At 40.6% G+C, this 19,852-nt stretch overlaps 1 protein-coding gene across 2 annotated transcripts in view; it reads right to left on the bottom strand.

The window, feature by feature from the left end:
• Tmem232 (transmembrane protein 232) overlaps positions 1-14,677 on the bottom strand; it is a 228,400-nt gene extending 213,723 nt beyond the window's left edge. For both annotated transcript variants that reach the window (XM_052193337.1, XM_052193338.1), the window contains exon 1: positions 14,559-14,677. In XM_052193337.1, the coding sequence (XP_052049297.1) occupies positions 14,559-14,677 (119 nt within the window). The remainder of the gene's footprint in view (positions 1-14,558) is intronic.
• Between the last annotated feature and the right edge of the window lie 5,175 nt (positions 14,678-19,852).

Below are 19,852 nucleotides of genomic sequence, written 5' to 3'. Positions count from 1 at the left end.
AATTCAGTATTAGATGTGTTTTGAAATGACAACAGTAGGACAAATGGAGATGAGAAAGTAGCATATGATGTATGTCTTAGTCAGGGTTTCCATTGCTGTGTAGAGATGCCATGACCAAGGCAGCTCTTATACAGGAGGACATTTACTTAGGGCTGGCTCACAGGTTCAGAGGTTCAGTCCATTATCATCAAGGCAGGAGGATGGCAGCATCCAGGCAGGCATGGTGCTGGGAAGAGCCGAGAGTTCTACATCTTTATCGAAAGGAAACCAGAAACTTTGTAGTTTTATGAGGTCCCATTTGTCAATTCTTGATCTTAGAGCATAAGCTATTGGTGTTCTATTCAGGAAATTTTCGCCTGTGCCCATGTCCTCAAGGGTCTTCCCCAGTTTCTTTTCTATTAGTTTCAGTGTGTCAGATTTTATGTGGAGGTCCTTGATCCATTTGGAGTTGAGCTTAGTACAAGGAGATAAGAATGGATCGATTCGCATTCTTCTGCATGCTGACCTCCAATTGAACCAGCACCATTTGTTGAAAAGACTATCTTTTTTCCACTGGATGCTTTCAGCTCCTTTGTCGAAGATCAAGTGACCATAGGTGTGTTGGTTCATTTCTGGGTCTTCAATCCTATTCCATTGATCTGCTTGCCTGACATTGTACCAATACCATGCAGTTTTTATCACTATTGCTCTGTAGTAAAGTTTAAAGTCTGGGATACTGAATCCCCCTGAAGTTCTTTTACTGTTGAGAATAGTTTTAGCTATCCTGGGGTTTTTTGTTATTCCAGATGAACTTGAGAATTGCTCTTTCTAGCTCTATGAAGAACTGGGTTGGGATTTTTATGGGGATAGCATTGAATCTGTAGATTGCCTTTGGCAAGATGGCCATTTTAACTGTATTAATCCTGCCAATCCACAAGCATGGAAGATTTTTCCATTTTCTGAGATCTTCTTCAATTTCCTTCTTCAGAGATCTGAAGTTCTTGTCATATAGGTCTTTCACTTGTTTGGTTAGTCACCCCAAGATACTTTATGCTGTTTGTAGCTATTGTGAAGGGAGTCATTTCCCTAATTAAAGGATCTTCACCAACCCTAAATCCAACAGAGGACTAATATCTAATATATACAAAGAACTCAAGAAGGTAGAACCCAGAGAACCAAATAGCCCCATTAGAAAGTGGGGTACGGAACTAAACAAAGAATTTTTACATGAAGAACTTCAGAGGGCTGAGAAACACCTTAAGAAATGTTCAACATCATTAGGTTAATCATTAGGGAAATGCAAATCAAAACAACCCTGAGATTTCACCTAACACCAGTCAGAATGGCTAAGGTCAAAAACTCAGGAGACAGCAGGTGTTGGCAAGGATGTGGAGAAAGAGGAACACTCCTCCACTGCTGGTGGGATTGCAAGACGGTGCAACCACTTTGGAAATCAGTCTGGCAGTTCCTCAGAAAACTGGGCATGACACTTCCTGAGGACCCTGTTATACCACTCCTGGGCATATACCCAGAGGATTCTTCAGCATGCAATAAGGACACATGCTCCACTATGTTCATAGCAGCCCTATTTGTAGTAGCCAGAAGCTGGAAAGAACCCAGGTGTCCTTCAACGGAGGAATGGATACAAAAAAATGTGGTATATTTACACAATGGAGTACTACTCAGCCATTAAAAACAATGAATTCATGAAATTCTTAGAGAAATGGATGGAGCTGGAGAACATCATACTAAGTGAGGTAACCCAGTCTCAAAAGATCAATCATGGTATGCACTCACTGATAAGTGGATATTAGCCTAGAAACTTTGAATACCCAAGACATAATCCACATATTAAATGATGTCCAAAAAGAATGGAGGAGTGGCCCCTGGTTCTGGAAAGACTCAGTGCAAGAGTATAGGGGAATTCCAGAACAGGGAAGTGGGAAGGGGTAGATGGAGGAACAGGGGGGAGGGAAGAGGGCTTATGGGACTTACGGGGAGTGGGGACACAGAAAAGGGGAAATCATTTGAAATGTAAATAAAAAAATATATCAATAAAATAAAATAAGAAAAAGAAAAAGAAAAAAGAAAGGTAACCAGGAGCAGACTGTCTTCCAGGTGGCAAGGAGGAGGGTCTCAAAGCCCATTCCCATAGGGACATACTTCCTCCAACAAGGCCACACCCCCTAATAGCACCACTCTCTGGCCAAGCAAGATCAAACCACCATAGTAAATAAACTTCAGCTACAGGGGGAAGACTCAGGTTAGATACCTCTACTTTTGCATCATCAGTACATATCAATTCTTAGCCTTAAACAGGAGGGGGGCCTGGTGCAGAAAAAGTAAAATTATCTTAAGAGAAGTAGGAGAAATAGGGCTGTGGTCTTATGACAATGAATACAGCGTTGATGAACTCTTTGGAACTGAAGGCGGCTGTGGCTCAATGCTGCTCTCAAAACGACAGTGAGATTAGATCAGTGGAGTTGGCATTTTGGAGGTTGTGGATGGAAGTGTGTGAGTTAGAGACCAGAATAGGATACAAAGCAAATTCCTGGCTAGTGGTGATTGTTCACTGAGATTACCTCCCATCAACCTCAAAAAAAAAAAAAAAAGGAAAATATTATGAAGCTGATAAAGTCAGTAAATTATTGCAATCTCATAACTGTTGAAATTGTGTTACTAAGAAAGATCTGGAGAAACAGAAACACATTTATTTATGGCTTGCTGTATTCAGAATTTGCTAAATTAATTGTTCTGTAGGGTATAGAAAAAAACGGGAAAAAAAATCTAATATTGCCACTTAATAAATAATCATCCTTCTAAGCAGAAAGATGTCCAAAATCCAATGGCAGTGGGGCATAGACTCAGACTCAGCAGAGAGAACCACAAGACACTCTGAAAACTGGAACTGCGTTCAGAGAGCTCGGAGAATAGTTAATGATCTAACCAACGCGCTGACACCATCCTGAGCATCCCTGTATCAGGCACTGAAATGCTGCAGAGGCAGGATGGACACACAACCTTGCCCTCGCGGAGCACCCAGACGTGTCTGGGAAGAGCCGAAGTCTTTGGGCTTGCACGATCTAAAGAGTTATAGCTGTAAAGGGAGTAACAGCATGTCTGGCTTCCTTCTTCCTGTTTTACTTTCTATTTATGAGACACTGTTAGTCAGACGCCGTGGAGACAGGCTGAACATTCTTTTTCCTTCACCACCGGGGATGGCGCGGGGTATTTTTCTGTTTGGTTTCTCTTGGGTTTTGTGTGTGTGTGTGTGTGTTTGTGTGTGTGTGTGTGTGTGTGTGTGTGTTGCTTTTTAATCTACTTGAAGCATCTACATGAAGAATCCAAAGTTGATTTAATTGTCCAGTTTATACAAAGTGCTGTAGCAGTTATCAGAGGTAAAGGTCGGCCATTTGTTATTTTTACGCTCTCATTGGGTTTTAGTTTTTGAAGTGTGAGCCTAAGTGCATTGTTGATGGCAAAGCAATGTTTGCAGCTCCACTGATACCCAACACGGCTGCCTCAAACTGTCCCCGTCAGGAGCAGCCGGGATCGATGGTTAATGTTTATCTTCACAGTCCTTTCTTAACGTTGGCAGTGTAAATCCACCTGTGTAGCTTCCCACCGCCTCCAGGATTCTTCATACGTAACCAGGACACTGCACAGGCTTCTCACAGCCTCGTTACCCATCCTGTACCTCCTCCACCCTCAGCAAGCACCTTGGCAGGTCTTGGTTCTTTTCCAAGGGGAGTGACCCACACCTTCGCTCCTGAAGGGTCTGTGTCCTCTACCATCCTACCTGGGTTAGGGCTCTGTAGTTTCACATTGATTTTAATCACGGGATATGGCAACGCCAAGAGACACCCTAAAGGATTTCTTGCACTCCAGATATAATCTTTCTTACCTCCATTACAGATAATACAATTTCTCCTTGGTAATCTGTATTATCACTCTTCTAACACTGTTATTCATTTTTTAGCCTGTTGGTTTGAGGGCATCAGAAGCCCAAAGTGGCCAGGTGGAAGTCTGACCCTTCATTTCAATGGAGTGTTTCTTGTGGATCCTGGAAGGACCTCTTCCCACTCTGAAACTAAAGCTTCTAGGCCAGCAGAATTGAAACTCACAGGAACAGTAAGCAAACGTTTTTCCAGTGAACTACTAAGGTGATAGTGAGCGGAGCCTGTAACTCCTAGCTATGGAGAAAACCACACTATATATGAGATGTTCTGATTCAAAACATACACCGCCTTCCGGAGAGCCCTGCCCCAGCCCTCCAGGCTATTGCCACTTAGCTAGCACTGGAACTATGACTCCAAAAGTCCATCTCATCGTTCTAGCAGGCCAGCTGCTTCAAGATGGTGGAGAATATAGTGCAACCAGTGGAATCATGATCATGGAATGGGCCCAATGTCACATTTTTCTGGCTATAGAGAGAGTTCATCCATCAGAAGCAATAATGTGTGGAGTGCAATGATGGTAGATGAGGCGTTCTGTAAGTCCACAGTTGGTTTTGGAAGAAGCATTGATACAGTGAAAATGGCCCTCCTATCAAAAGCAATACCTCTTCAATGCAATTCCAACATAATTCTTCACAGAAGTTGAAAAAAATATATTTTTGACTTCATATGGAAGCCCACACAAGACAAAACAGGCTAAACAATCTCGTATAACAAAAGAATTGCTGAGGTAGCACCATCCCCAGTCTCAAAGGACTGCTCTACAGACAATTTCACTCCATGTTGAAAACAAGGGCGGATAGCAAGCCTGGATGCAGAAGAATGCAAGTAGATCCATATGTATCACCTAGCACAAAACTCAACCTCAGATGGATGGAGAGCCTCAACCTAAGACTAGATGCCTGAACCTGAGGGAGGTGGAGGTGAGGAATAGCCTTGAACTCATGGACACGGGAAGGGCTTTCTGAACGGACCACCGAGAGCACAGGTGCAAAAGCCAGCAATTAATAGATGGGACCTCAGAAAGCCGAAAAGCTTCTATATGGAAAAGTATATTCAAGCATAGCAACAAGCTACAGAATGAGAAAATACTGACTAATTACACCTGTGATGGATGGCTTGCATCTAAAGTACACAAAGAGAAAAAAAAAACAAGTAGCAATAAGACAAATGACTCAATTTTCAAAGGGAGTGCAGAGCTAAGAAAGCTCCGGAGAGAAGAAACACAAACGGTTGAGAAACAAAGAATATTCAACATTCTCAGCCATGGAGGAAAAGCAAAATAAAACTATAAAACTGCTTTAAGGCTTTATCTTACCCTAGTCAGAGTGCTCAAGATCAAAAAAAAAAAAAAAAAAAAAAAAAAAAGCAGATGTGGCTCTCCCTGCCCAGCTTGGAAGCCCTGAGTACATACAGCGAGGAAGACCCACCGGGGCCAGCTGCAGGGAGGCAGATCAGCTTTACCTGGGGTGAGTCAAGGCATATATAGTTTGGGGGTATGTGGGGTAGGAAGATCCAGGACGTTGGCTGAAGGCTTAGGGTACCAGAACACCTCATTACCTTGGGGAAGCATTTCAAGAATCTCAGGGGCTTGCAGAATGGGTTAACAGAGAAAGGAAATAGATGATTGATAGATAGATAGATAGATAGATAGATAGATAGATACATAGATAGATACATAGATACATAGATACATAGATACATAGATACATAGATAGATACATAGATACGTAGATATGTAGATAGATAGATATATAGATACATAGATATATAATTACAGATATATAGATACATAGATACAGATAGATACATAGATACAGATACATAGCTACATAGATACATGGATGGATGGATGATGGATGGATGGGCAGACGGACAGACAGACAGACAGACAGGTATGATAGATAGAAAAACTGAAACACTGATGGTGAAAATACAAACAATACAGCCACAATGCAATCAGTCTGGCAATTCAGTAGATCCACCTCAAGATCCAGGTCCACCACCCTTGGACATATGCCCAAAGGACTCTCCAGCCTACTACAGAGACATGCCCATCCATGTTCACTGATGCTTTATTCACAATAGCCAGAAAATGGAAACAGCCTAGATGTCCATCAGTTGAAGAATGGATAACAAAAATGTGGTGCAGGTACATGAGGGAATATTATGCAGCTGTATTAAAAATGTGAAATTTGTAGTAAATAGATAGTGCTAGAAAAAAAATCATCCTGAGTAAGGTAAGACAGACTCAAAAAGACAAATAATGTATGTTTTCTCATATATGTGGATGTTAGACTTTAAGCTTTTCAGGAATAAATGAATATAACTGGAGTCGTCAAATAATGGGGGAGGCCATGTCCCAACTATACATCCCTTATCATCTACGGAAGCCTCCTGTTCACCTTAAGTTACATAGAGTAACACTATACATCTACTATATGTTACATCTACTGTATATAAAATTAACATAGGTATTAATTAACTTAGTGTTTGCCTTATATAAGATGATTGAAAGGTATAGAATGTGTATTGTTTAATTAAAAAGGAAAAGAAGGCCTAAGTATCACACTGAAGTGCATATATTTAAAAGAAAATAATATTTAAAATAAGCTGAAACTTAAAATCTTTGAGCTCATTTTGGAGTTTACAACGTATGTGTCTTCTTAATAGAACAATATTAATAAACCTTAAACAGATAGCCCCCAAACAAGGGCATCCCCAAATATACCTATACACATACTATCCAGGATTTTAAATAGGAATTTAAATTTTATTTTATGAAATTAAATATTTTACATCAACCTCCCCATAAACTTGGGGACGCAAAAGAAAGTCTTGGTCAGGCAGTGGTGGTACATGCCCTTAATCCCAGCACTTGGGAGGCAGAGGCAGGCAGATTTCTGAGTTCAAGGCCAGTCTGGTCTACAGAGTGAGTTCCAGGACAGCCAGGGCGACACAGAGAAACCCTGTCTCAAAAAACCAAAAAGGAAAAAAGAAAGAAAGAAAGAAAGAAAGAAAGAAAGAAAGAAAGAAAGAAAGAAAGAAAGAAAGAAAGAAAGAAAGAAAGAAAGAAAGAAAGAAAGAAAGAAAGAAAGAAAGAAAGAAAGATAGAAAGATAGAAAGAAAGAAGAAAGATAGAAAGAAGAAAGATAGAAAGAAAGAAAGTCAGTCCTGGGATAAAAACAGTATCTAATTCAATTCATGTGCTTATAACGTCTTACAAATAAGTTTATTTTGTTGATTGTTTTTCAATACAGGTTGTAGTCTGTAATGCTCTGTCAGGAATACACAAAGTTAATAATTTTCTATTTTCAGTAAAGATATTGAATGTCTTATTTTGTCTCCCACAGTTCATGTTGACAGAAAATAAATACAGCTATTTTTAACAATTTCTTCCCCACTGAATATAGAAAAATTAACCCTTTCATATACATATACATAAAATAAGTAATAAGACACAGGAGGTAAAGAAATTAATACAAGCATTAGAAAGTAAAATATAATTTAGCTTGCTGCATCCCAATTTCTTCAAAATATCAAAGGATTTCACAAAGGTAAACACAATCTATTCCAGGAGTAAAAGTACAATCTTGTTTAATGGCAGCCTACAAAGACTATCATTTTAATTTTACATAGAAAATAAACATACTAAAATCCCCTGATTGTGTGGATACCTAATCCAAGCTGACTATATCAGCTGCAATGGAGATATTCTGCTAGTTCTAAGCTCTAAGGAAAGCCAGGTGATGAGAACCGGCCTCAGGAGGCTCACAGTCTGAGAGAAAGGAATGTGGTCTTAATAACTGTTCTATTGCTGTAAAGAGACACCATAACCATGTGACTTCTATAAGGAAAGCATTTAACCCGGGTCTTGCTTACAGTTTCAGAGGGAGCCGTTCATGAGCATCGTGGCGGGGAACATGGCAGCAGGCAGGTAGGCATGGTGTTGGAGCAGTAGCAGAGAGCTCACATCCGGACCCATGTGCATGAGACTGAAAGCCACGCCCTCAGTGACACACCTCCTCCAGCCAGGCTCCATCTCATAATCCTTCCCAAGATAGTTCTACCAACCGGGGACCAATCATTCAAATACATGAGCCTGTGGGGGCCATTTTCACTCAGGCCACCACACTTTACAAGACATTTCACGGAAGGGAGACATACTGGAAAAAGATGGTGAAGTGCTGTGAGAAGTTACTTCTCTTTGGTAACCCAGTCTAGGTGATCTGGCTTTAATTCCCCTTCTAGTGAAATGGAGACAGAATCTCATAAGATATTAAGAAGCAGTAACACAGAACGCACAGCATGTTTTCTGGCATGACCTCGGGACTATTTTCCTTCACAGACTCAGGAAAAGCCTTTCTTGTAGACTGGAGCTTGAAGTTCATGCCTGCGGTTGGACAGGAAAGGGGTTGGGGGGGGGGGCGTCGCAGAAGGGCGGTCCAAGAATGTTCCTTCTGCTTTGGGTTCCTAAGCACAAAGGAAAGGGGAACCGGAGAGAAGCCAATGAGCATCGCGAGATCAAGCTAGAGTCTAGAGAGCTAAGCCAAAAAAAGTTTTATGCTAATGAGGAGGAGAGGTTGAGTGGGCAGACATGCAGATGAGCTAGGGGTTTTCAGCCTACATAGGAGGAGAACATCATGAGGACCAGGCAGGAAGAACTGAGGCAGATTATTTATACTACCTAGGATCTACTCGGTTTGTTTTTTCCTCTGGGGCAGCCATACAGCTATATTCGTGAGACCGGCATTAAAATGTAGATAAGGTCTGCAAATAAAAACCTAATTTCTCCTCTGTGTCAAGATTTTTCAAGTAGAAAATTCCTGAGGGGGAGGAAGCTAAGAGATGTGTAGATGAATCCAAGAAATAAAGTAAAAAATAAATAAATAGGTAAATAACAGAACGGTATCTTGGAGACTAGCAAATGGAATTTAAAGTATGCGTGAATTTACTCCGAAAATTGTTCATTACTCAAAATGCCGACTGAACTGGTATACTGAAGTCCTATAGTCGTCCCGTGTGTCTCTGTATCCTCTGGCCATTGTTGAGTAGATCTGACTCAAGCTGGCTCAGTATAAACCTATGAATAGAACCCCATATTCTGAAGTGGAAGCAGTTTCAGATTATATCTGTCTGCTTAATCATGATACCTTCAGAACATGCTGAGAACATAGTACTCAATGAAGAAAGCAGGCATGGCTATGCCTTTTTGCATAAAGTTCTACAAGGTAGCCTTAGTTGTTGTTGTTGTTGTTGTTATTATTATTATTATTCAGTAATTATCATAGTTTGAAACTGTACCTAATTCATGAAAATAACTTCATAGTCCTAAGTAGCAAAAAAAAAAAAAAAGAGGAAAACAATCCCTAAACTATGCATATCTGCATAAATATCAATATTGAAGATCAAAAGACATTAGAATTCATGTTTAAAGGGTTCATAAAATCATTACGGAAGTAATTTCATTATAGAAATTTTAAATGTTTTTCAAGGTTTTAATCAATACATGGATGAAAAAAAAGCAAAAGCCTTACTGATTACTCTTTTATACATAAATTTGACACAGCAGGTAAAAAAAAATTGAGTTGAAACCGATAGCAACTTCAAATTATAATTAATGTCGCTTCTCCTGGAAATCAGAAAATGCCTACAGGATGAAAGAGCTTTGCCCCTTGGTGTGGCCATGTCTCACGTAGATGCAGCAGGAATTCTGGGACAGATTCATATCCTGAGCAGGATAAACCAGGAGTCAAGTCAGTGAAAGGAAAGAGCACAGAAGGTTTTTTTTCTGTGAACACAGCAGTCCCCTGAATCGATCTTGCTTGACTCAGAGACCTTGGTCCTGGACTTTTGAGGTCAGACACTGGGAATACCCTCTGTCAGCCCTGACTTGTGCGCATACCCAGGAGGCTTTAAAGAGACCACATACTCAGCTCTAAAATCATCTATAATTTTATAGTCTCTAATTCTGTTGTGATATTTTTTAGCCTTTAAACTCATGATGTAATCTTAATAAACCAAAGAGTCTGTTAAGCTTTGAAAATGAAGATCCTCCTTTTAAATAGTAACTACTAAATGGAATTCTAAGTGGATGTGGGAAGAAAGGGCTGTTAATTCAGACTGAATTCTGAGCAAAACCCACTTAGAAGAAAATTCAAAATACTTCCCTTTTTAAATGTTTGCCCTTGGATTTATAGTTTCTCTTCTGAGTTGGGTAACAGTGCAGGGGCTCTCAAGGTTGTCTCTATGATGCGCACTTTAAAACAACCAAATGTCTTATGCATAATGTCATCTATCCTCAAATGTAATTACTAATCTCAGAGAGATTTGGTTTCATGGGTAACAGTTTTTGAGTTCATGTATTTAAATAACAAAGACAAACTTTACTTGAAATGTTTTGCTTCAGAAAGAACCTTTGGGAGGATATAGAGGAAATAAAGGATAGGGGAGGAATTGAAGAGGAGGAAATGAGGGGTAGATTGGATCTAAATACATTATATACACTCATAAATATTAAATATTTAATTTGAGAAGAAAAACCACGCATATGTTTTTATCATTTTTCTATCCCCCATTATTCATTGAAAGGGAAACACCATGATTGACAGACTCATACCCACATGCTTTTCCTAAACTCCTGACGCACATTCCACAGGACAGAAACCCCAGAAACATATTCGTGTGCTTACAGAAATATATTCATGTGCTTACAGACAACTGATTTCTCACAAAGATGCTAATAGCATATATTGAAGAGGAAACCAATTCTTCCATAAACGGTACTGTGAAAACTAGACAGTGGTATGCCAGAGATAAAAGTAGGTAGACCACAAACACAAGATTAAAATCAAAATAGATCAAAAGACTAAATGCAACACTTTATGAAATGCTGGGAGAGAATATGGAGGTAAGGGCAAAGACTTTTTGGATAACGTCCCAAAGCACAAGCAGCAAAAGCAATAGAGACGAAAGGTCGCAGCTCAGCACAGCTGAGGAATGAAAAGCCAAAAAGGGAGAGAGCAGAAAGGGAGGAGGCATCTGCCAAAGAGCCATGTGACCAGGGCTGATGGGTGTGATGTGTGAGGAACACAGTCAACAACAGTAAAACTAGGCAAAGTAACAATGAAACAAATGATCTGGCTAGAGATTTGTTAAGAAAGAAACATAAACAGCCAGCAAATTTGAAAAGAAAAATTCTCATTACTGATAATCAGAGAAATAGAAATCTCCGCCATGATAATACGCCACTTTACCTTGGCAAATGGCTGCGTTGGGGGGACAAAGATCAGTGAAATATGAAAAAAGTGTACTTTCTTCACAGTGCTGAGAGAGAATCAAGAATAGCCATTACGGAAGATGACGTCAATGCTCTTAAAAACAAGCCGATGAAAACAGGACCTGAACTACAAACGGAACTATCAGATGACCCATCAGTTCCTGCAGCCCAAGAGAGACCCGTGGTAGAATAAACGGATGAGGAAAATGGAGAGTTGTTCTGACATAATACGTGAAATCCTGTCATTTCCAGCAGTGGTGGAGCTGGGGACATTATGCTGACTGGAGTAATCTAGACAGAGTAACGTATTCTAGCATATTCTCAGTTATATGTAGAAGCTAACATACTTTGCCTCCTTGAGTTTGAGAGTATAATAGTGACCATAAAGTCTGTAACAAGGGAAAGGAGATGGAATAGAGAAAGATGAGATCAGGTACCAAGCAACACACAGAGAGGATAAGTAAGTTCTAGTGTTTTATAGACTAATAAGGTAAGTAGCTTTAAAAATTATTATGTTTCTCAAGGGTTTCCTGCATCACCGAATGTTGAACATTCAGATTTTGAGCATTACATGATCTTCTCAAGTATACAGTTATCACAATATGTAATATGTAATAATATACCAATTAGATTAAAGCAAAGTTTAAATATTAACTACGTGTGACTTCTCTATTGAACATGTGGTAATCTTCTGGTGCCACAAGGAACTGTCTGGTGAAGTCATCAACACCCCCTGCTTGGGAATAAGCTTGCAATGTGGAGTGATGATATCCAAGGAGGAAATACAGTAAAGCAGGGGTTGTTCATTTTCTCTCCCACAGGAGGAGCTATGTCGGAGAATGGTGACATTTGGTTCAGTTCAAGGAGAAAGTTCAGGTCAGTTCAAGGGTGTTAGAAAGTGGGATGAGGCCGGGAGGTGGTGGCGCACACCTTTAATCCCAGCACTTGGGAGGCAGAGGCAGGCGGATTTCTGAATTTGGGGCCAGCCTGGTCTACTGAGTGAGTTCCAGGACAGCCAGGACTATATAGGGAAGACCTGTCTTGGAAAAACCAAAAAAAAAAGAAAGTGGGATGAGTCAAAATGTACTATTTGTCACTGATGTTTATAAACATCTCTTTCCTGTATGTTTGAATGTATAAGAATCCAGGAAAATGGCTGTGAAGAGGTGAATCTTCTCTCCTAACCCAACTGGTCCAAAGCCCAAAAGCGAGTGTGTTGTTCAGTTGAGCAACCATCGAGTCATTTGAAAGAGTCAAGAGTAGACAACAACGCGGAGAGGGGAGGGGCTGTAGAGCTTTGTTGGTCGTTTTGTTACAGAGAACTTAACATCAAGAGCTACATTAGAAACACATTTCAAATGCAATAGAAATAGTTCAACTCCTATAAAATGCCAAAAATTATTGTAATCAATACAGACATCATCTTTTCAGGAGGTAGACCTGTGATCTAGGGCGGGGTATCTGCATAGGAGGCCCACACAGCTCTCTTGCTACTCTGTGGACTAAAGAGTCTGCTCTAGCCACTGCAGTTGCAACCCAATGAGTACTAAAAGGAAGCAACAAAGAATGAGAAGACAGAAGATGTATTTCTCCTTGTGAATGAGCACAGAATTAAACCTGTAACAAAGTTTCTGCTAACACAGCACTTAAAGGGATCACACCATTGGTCACAGTAACAGCCCGAGCATCTGGGGAATACATGCTCTAATGCTTTCTTATGTATCCTACTAAAAGATTCTCTTAATGTGAGCAAATGAGAAAAGGGATCTAGGAGAGGAGCAATTAGCAGTGACCTTTGCCACAGTGGCCACTGAATACCAAGGGTGGAATAGGAGGAGGCCATATCAATTGTCACTAGCTAGAGTGATCAGTTCTCAGATTATTGTTTTTGTTACATAAAGCTAACCTCCAATTGCATCCCTTTTAAGGCAGGTGCTAGACTGTGGGGGAAAGGCATATTCGTGTCTCTGTGATCTTGACAATGTCGATTCGATAAGAGAGTAAAGCCGGAATAATGGGACATGATGTGCTTGCTAAGAAGTTTAATGATTTTCTAAGTGTGCTGGCGACAGGGTAGGGAGAGCCATGGATTTGTGATAGGTCAAACTCCAGAGACTACCTCCGATCTGAGGGAGTTAGAGAACAGCTGTTTCCAATTGTATCAAGTTTGTATTGAGCACTTATTTGAGATGTCAAACCTACAAGTTAACTTCTGGTCACCAATAAAGGAAACACACTATGAGACACATGAACGCAAGTTACAAATACCCAGTTCCATGGTGAACGCCTTTAAATATGACAAAATGAAAGTTATGTTATTTTCTTACAAATATTTCCAGTCTATTCCACCGTGGTCTGCCCCTCATCCATTTGGCCCTTCCCATATTAAGCACTAGAAAACTTGCAAGTTTAGATGCAATCAGGCCCGCTACGAACATCTTCATCCAAACTAATTTTCCTCTGCTGGCTAGGTTTCTAAGAGTAAAAGAATCACACGGCCTACAGTAGCCACGCCCGCTCTCATTTCTAGCATCTTGGACCGTTTAGATCCACCCATCATTTTTACTCACTTGTCTGACCTATTGGTAGAATGTTTGATATATTACAGGCATTTTCAGAACAACTCCATTCTTAGACGCTGTTTTATGAATTGTATTTTTATCGTTGTGGTTTATTGATAATTTTTTATCAATGTTTCTATAATGTATGATGTTAGAACAAAAACAGAACCACAGCCGGGCAGTGGTGGTGCACATCTTTAATCCCAGCACTTGGGAGGCAGAGGCAGGCAGATTCCTGAGTTTGAGGTCTACAGAGTGAGTTCCAGGACAGCCAGGGCTACACAGAGAAACCATATCTCAAAAAACAAAAACAAACAAACCAACCAACCAACAAACCAGAACCACAACACATTAAGCAAACACAGGAAAGATGTACATCTTGTGACGGCAAAGCCTTTGCAACAGCTCTGCTAGGCTGCACTGCCATTCACTTTAGAAAATGTATCCCAATAATTTCAAAATGGGAAAACATACTATTATATCTAAATTTAAGGCTAAAAATGGCCATTATTAAAAGTTTTTGCTCATGCATTTCATTAATCAAGTAGCAATTTAAATTATACAAAAAGCATAGAAAACACTATTACAAGTAAAATATAATTCACAACTTTTTGCAAAGATAATAGAATAAACTAATTAAAAATATTGAGCTTTTATATTTTTCATCTCTGATGAAAAAACTGCAGTTGGGTTTTTTTATATAATTTCACAATTTTTTTAACTTTTAAGACCATCGCAAGTGAATCAGAACACCCACGAAGAGGCAGAAAATCACAGACTTACTTTGGTTTTTGACACTTCCTTCTGTTGGCACTTTCAAAATTAGATTTCAGGAGTTCTTCGTGATAAGTGGAAGATATTACTCCAAACTTATTGACCACAGGTGGCTTATAAACTGGCATAGTTACAGATCAAAAACCTAAAGGGAAATTGTAATTCTTCTCAGAACACCAACGCAATACAAAATAATAAACCATGTGCAAAACTTATAAAATGTATCAAGAAGAAAATCAGGCTTCCTGGGGAATAATTTAAACTGGCTTGCGGGAATCAAACCTAACACTGCTCCAACCCATGAGTTTCCCATTCTGTCACAGTACAAGCTTATCCGATCACATGACTTGTAGTCTTTATTATAACTTGCTTTATTTGCAAAACCCACTGTGTGGTGGTTTGAGTAAAAAACAGCCCCCATCAGCCTATAGGGAGTGCCACTATTAGGAGGCGTGGCCTTGCTGGAGTGGGTGTGGCTTTGTTGGAGGAAGTGTGTCACTAGGGGGCGGGCTTTAAGGCCCATGGGGCTCAAACCTGGTCCAGCCTTCCTGCTGCCTGCGGATGTAGAGATGCAGAGCTCTCGGTCCCTCTCCAGCACTACATCTGCCTGCTCGCTGCCAAGATTCCCTCCATGACGATAATGGACTAAATCCCTGAGACTGTAAGCCCATTCCAGTTAATTTTTTTCCTTTAAGAGTCGTCTTAGTCAAAGTGTCTCTTCACAGCAATGAACCCTGACTTGGACACACTGCCAGAAGAGAGAAGCTGGCTAGGACAATGGGCTGCACCACGAGGCTGGTGGGTCTGTGTCACTGCTCTGGCCCGATTCTTCACAATGAGCAGACAGTGGCTCCATCCCGAGTGCCTCTGAGAAGGGCGTAGCATGGAATATGTCCGTTGTTCAGAATGGAGGCTGGCCTGCAGAAGGCTTTCGCTCAACACTGGCAACCATTATGCTTACTGGGTTTCTTTTAGCCAATTTATTAACATCTTTTTGCATCCCTTGTCTTTTGACCATGTTGGTTATGCTTTCTGGACCATCGCGAGAAGTCACCCTTTATTTCCTTTTGAAAACTATCTGAGCACATTTTTATGAGTATATCAACAAAACCAGGGCATGCTGTGCATGCCTGGTAGGACATTTAATGCACGAACTACTAAAGAAATAGATCTATCGTGTTTATACCAGATTATTATTTTTTATTCCTAAGAGTGCTAAATTCAAAAGTTAACCCTTTGTTTCATTTAATAGTTTCACAAAATACATAAAGTACACCCAAATGCAGTAACTGAAGGAATTGTTTCTGAAACCGTGGACAATTATAAAACAGAAGAATGTTCTCAGGGTCTAATAAGGAGAGAGAGTGGACAGACGCTGGCCTCCGAACCATACCAGGAGAAAGTCACAAAAGAAGGGACTGTAGGAAAGTGGCGTTTAATTAAAAAAAAAAAAAATGTGTCCTTTGGTTGAGGAACGCGGCCAGCTTTAAGCTGGCCCGTGAGCAGCTCACCTATTCCCCCCTCTAGCGCCATCCTCTCTGCCTGTGGTTTGTTCGGATTAGCAGAGCCAAATTAGAGCCAGAGGCACGGTGCAGAACTAAGGCAAATGGGATGCTGCGCTGGGGATGATGGGACAGTATCTGGCACAAAATGGCTCATAAACGTAAAAGTGTGGGCTTCTTGCTGTCGCTATACAGCGGCGAGGCTCGCTTACTATCATCCACACCTACCAGAATGCTGGAGCAAAAACCTTAAGTCAGCAGGCTTGTGGTGCCCTTTGAGCATACCACTCTGAACGAGTTTCAACTTAGCGCAGACTGCAAGCCGCTCCGCACAGAATTAATACATTAAGTGTATGTTTTATATAACAGGTGCAGGGAAAAAATGGGCATTTCCACCTTAAAAGACAACCAGTAAAAATAATAGTAATAATAACTTCAAACTCATAACAACTAGAATATGATTTTCACAGATAGCTTAGGAGCAGATGAGATCGTCTGATCAAAACTAGTAAATGGCGCGAAGTTACATTTTATACCATTAACATGGTATAAAATTAGGGATACATGATAATGTCCAGGTAATCTATGAAATGCTATCTTGCATGAACCCCAGGAGGCTCTAAGAGCTGGCACATTCATGGGATGTTGTGTATACCAAAACCACTGCTGAGACACTCGAGTTAGAATCTGACATATCTAGGTTAATTACTTTAAAGCAGTGGTTCAGCGGCCTGCACAGGTGAGACCTGCCCTACAGATCGGAGGATCCTGTCTGGAGGCCTCTGGCAAGAGCCTTCCAGTTTCTGCCTCCGGATCGGGAACATCCCCTGCCACAGCACGCCATCTCAAGTGACTCAGGAAGCCAGCTATACACCCAGATCTGTATGACAGGAACTTCAAGTCTTTGAAGAACACCAATAGCTTATGCTCTAAGATCAATAATTGACAAATGGGGCCTCATAAAATTACAAAGTTTCTGTAAGGCAAAGGACATTGTCAAAAGGACAAAACGGCAACCACCAAATTGGGAAAAGATCTTTACCAACCCTACATCCAACAGAGGGCTTATATCCAAGATATACAAAGAACTCAAGAAGGTGGACTTCAGAGAGCCCCATTAAAAGTGGGGTACAGAGCTAAACAAAGAATTTTCACCTGAGGAATATTGAATGGCAGAGAAGCACCTAAAGAAATGTACAACATCCTTAGTCATCAAGGAAATGCAAATCAAAACAACCCTGAGATTTCACCTCATACCAGTCAGAATGGCTAAGATCAAAAACTCAGGAGAAAACAGGTGCTGGTGAGGATGTGGAGAAAGAGGAACACTCCTCCACTGCTGGTGGGGTCGCAAGATGGTACAACCACTCTGGAAATCAGTCTGGCGGTTCCTCAGAAAACTGGGCATAACATTTCCGGAGGATCCGGTTATACCACTCCTGGGCATATACCCAAAGGATTCCCCAGCAGGTAATAAGGATACATGTTCCACTATGTTCATTAGCAGCCCTATTTATAATATCCAGAAGCTGGAAAGAACCCAGATGTCCCTCAGTGGAGGAATGGATACAGAAAATATGGTATATATAGACAATGGAATACTACTCAGCCATTAAAACCAATGAATTCATGAAATTCTTAAACAAATGGATGGAACTGGAGAATATCATCCTAAGTGAGGTAACCCAGTCACAAAATAACACTTATGGTATGCACTCACTGATAAGTGGATATTAGCCTAGAAGCTTGGAATACCCAAGCCACAATTCACATATCAAATAATGCCCAAGAAGAAGGAAGGAGTGGCCCCTGGTCCTGGAAAGGCTCAGTGCAGCAGTGTAGGGAAATACCAGGACAGGGAAGTGGGAAGGGGTGGATTGGGGAACAGGGGGAGGGAAGAGGGCTTATGGGATTTTCAGGGAGGGGGGATCCAGGAAAGGGGAAATTATTTGAAATGTAAATAAAGAATATATCGAATAAAAAAAAAAAAGCAATGGCTCTCAGCCTTCCTAATGCCACCGCACTTTGACACAGATCCTCGTGTTATAGTGACTCTCAACCATAAAACGGTTTCATTGCTACTCCGTTGTAGTTTTGCTACTGTTATGAATCGTGATGTAAATATCATTGTTTTCCTGATGGTCTTAGATGACTCCCTTGAAGAAGTCATTTGATCCAATGGGGGTCGCAATCCACCTGTTGAGAACCCCCTGTTTTAAAGGCATCTCAAATGGATTGACCAGTAAAGGTATGGGGAAAAACTGGTATTTGAAGGTTGTGGGGTCTTTGTGCGCTTTGCATGGGGTTTTGATAATTTATGTCTTTAAGCTTTCAGAAGGTGGGGCCTAATCGACTTAGAGCAGAAAACTGAGCTCTAGGTCTTCACACCTCCAGCCATCCTATCAGATTCCGCCCCCCCATCCTCAACTTCACCACAGTGAACAGTCTTGCCCAGGTGGAGGAGAAAGATCTACAGATGGAGCCTCTCCATTTCTGATTGTCCCTTGGTAACGCTGGAAACAGGATCAGCTAGCACCAGTTTCTAAACTGGGAAAGCAGGGTTGGTCCTGTTCTACCACATTTTTATCAAATTCTCAATAAACCTACAAATTTGAAGGCATTTGTAGAGGAATTACTCGTGTTTCTGATGATATTGCATTTTCAATACTGGGACACTGTTACACTGTGTGGTATGTTGAGATTAGTTTTTCTAAGTTATTTTAACTAAAACGCATTTTAATACTTTCGATGATTTTAATGCTCACAGTTCTTTTCTCGTTTTAGCATAACTAGCAAAGCAAAATTCAACTATAATTTTGATAAATTTGTTCTAACTTACTCATGACAAATAAGCCTCACTGGACTCTTTGTGTCAAGAAAAGAGAAGGCATTTACAGCCATGGCAACAGTCATAAAACAAACAATGCCAGCATGTCTTCTGAGAGATGAAACCAAGAGTTTTTCTTCTCAAACATTTTTTAGTTTTAATAGGGTAGAGCTTTTTATAGCCCAGGCTGGACTTTAATTCATTATGTAGTTGAGAATAACCTTGAACTTCTGGTCCTACTTTCTCTACCTCCCCAGTGCTGGGATTACAGCAGTATGTCACCAGCCTGGCATCTGTGACACTGGGAATAAAACCCAGTGCTTGGTACACCTAGGCAACACGCCACCACCTCACGCTGCCACCTCACGCTGCCACCTCATGCTGCTGCCTTTTCTCTTGTACAGGTGAATCATATCAAGTTTGATATTTTTTAACTTCTGAAACAAAAGTATGTTCTTTCTGAATACATACTGTGTAAGGAAGAAATAAATAGTACTCCTTAAATGCTATCTCAATTTTTAAAAAAGTTCAAAACTAAAAGAGTTTGAAAGCACTAAGTTAAAAAGCCAACAGAATGGCTAGTGAGATGTCTCAGTGGTTAAGAGCACTGACTGATCTTCCAGAGGTCCTGAGTTCAAATCCCAGAAACCATATGGTGGCTCACAACCATCTGTAATGGAATCTGATGCACTCTTCTGGTATGTCTGAAGACAGCTACAGTGTACTCATATGCATAAAATAAATAAATCTTAAAAAGAAAAAAGACAGTCAAGTGCTGACAATAAGTTTTTTTTTAAAAAAGCCAGCAGAAGGATCCTTAAGACCAAAAATGCATTCCATCCTAAAAGCAGCAGCTGGGGATTACCTCAAAGCTGTGCTCTAGTGAGTGGTTGATTCTGCAGCACAGACATTAGCACAAAAGACACTTTCCGTTAATATCGTATTTCACTGTGTTTGGCATCGGTTTACAGTGT

This window comes from Apodemus sylvaticus, chromosome 9, assembly GCF_947179515.1.
Source record: "Apodemus sylvaticus chromosome 9, mApoSyl1.1, whole genome shotgun sequence".
In the NCBI taxonomy this organism is placed as follows: Eukaryota; Metazoa; Chordata; class Mammalia; order Rodentia; family Muridae; genus Apodemus; species Apodemus sylvaticus.
This window is presented reverse-complemented; position numbering and strand designations above follow the sequence as displayed.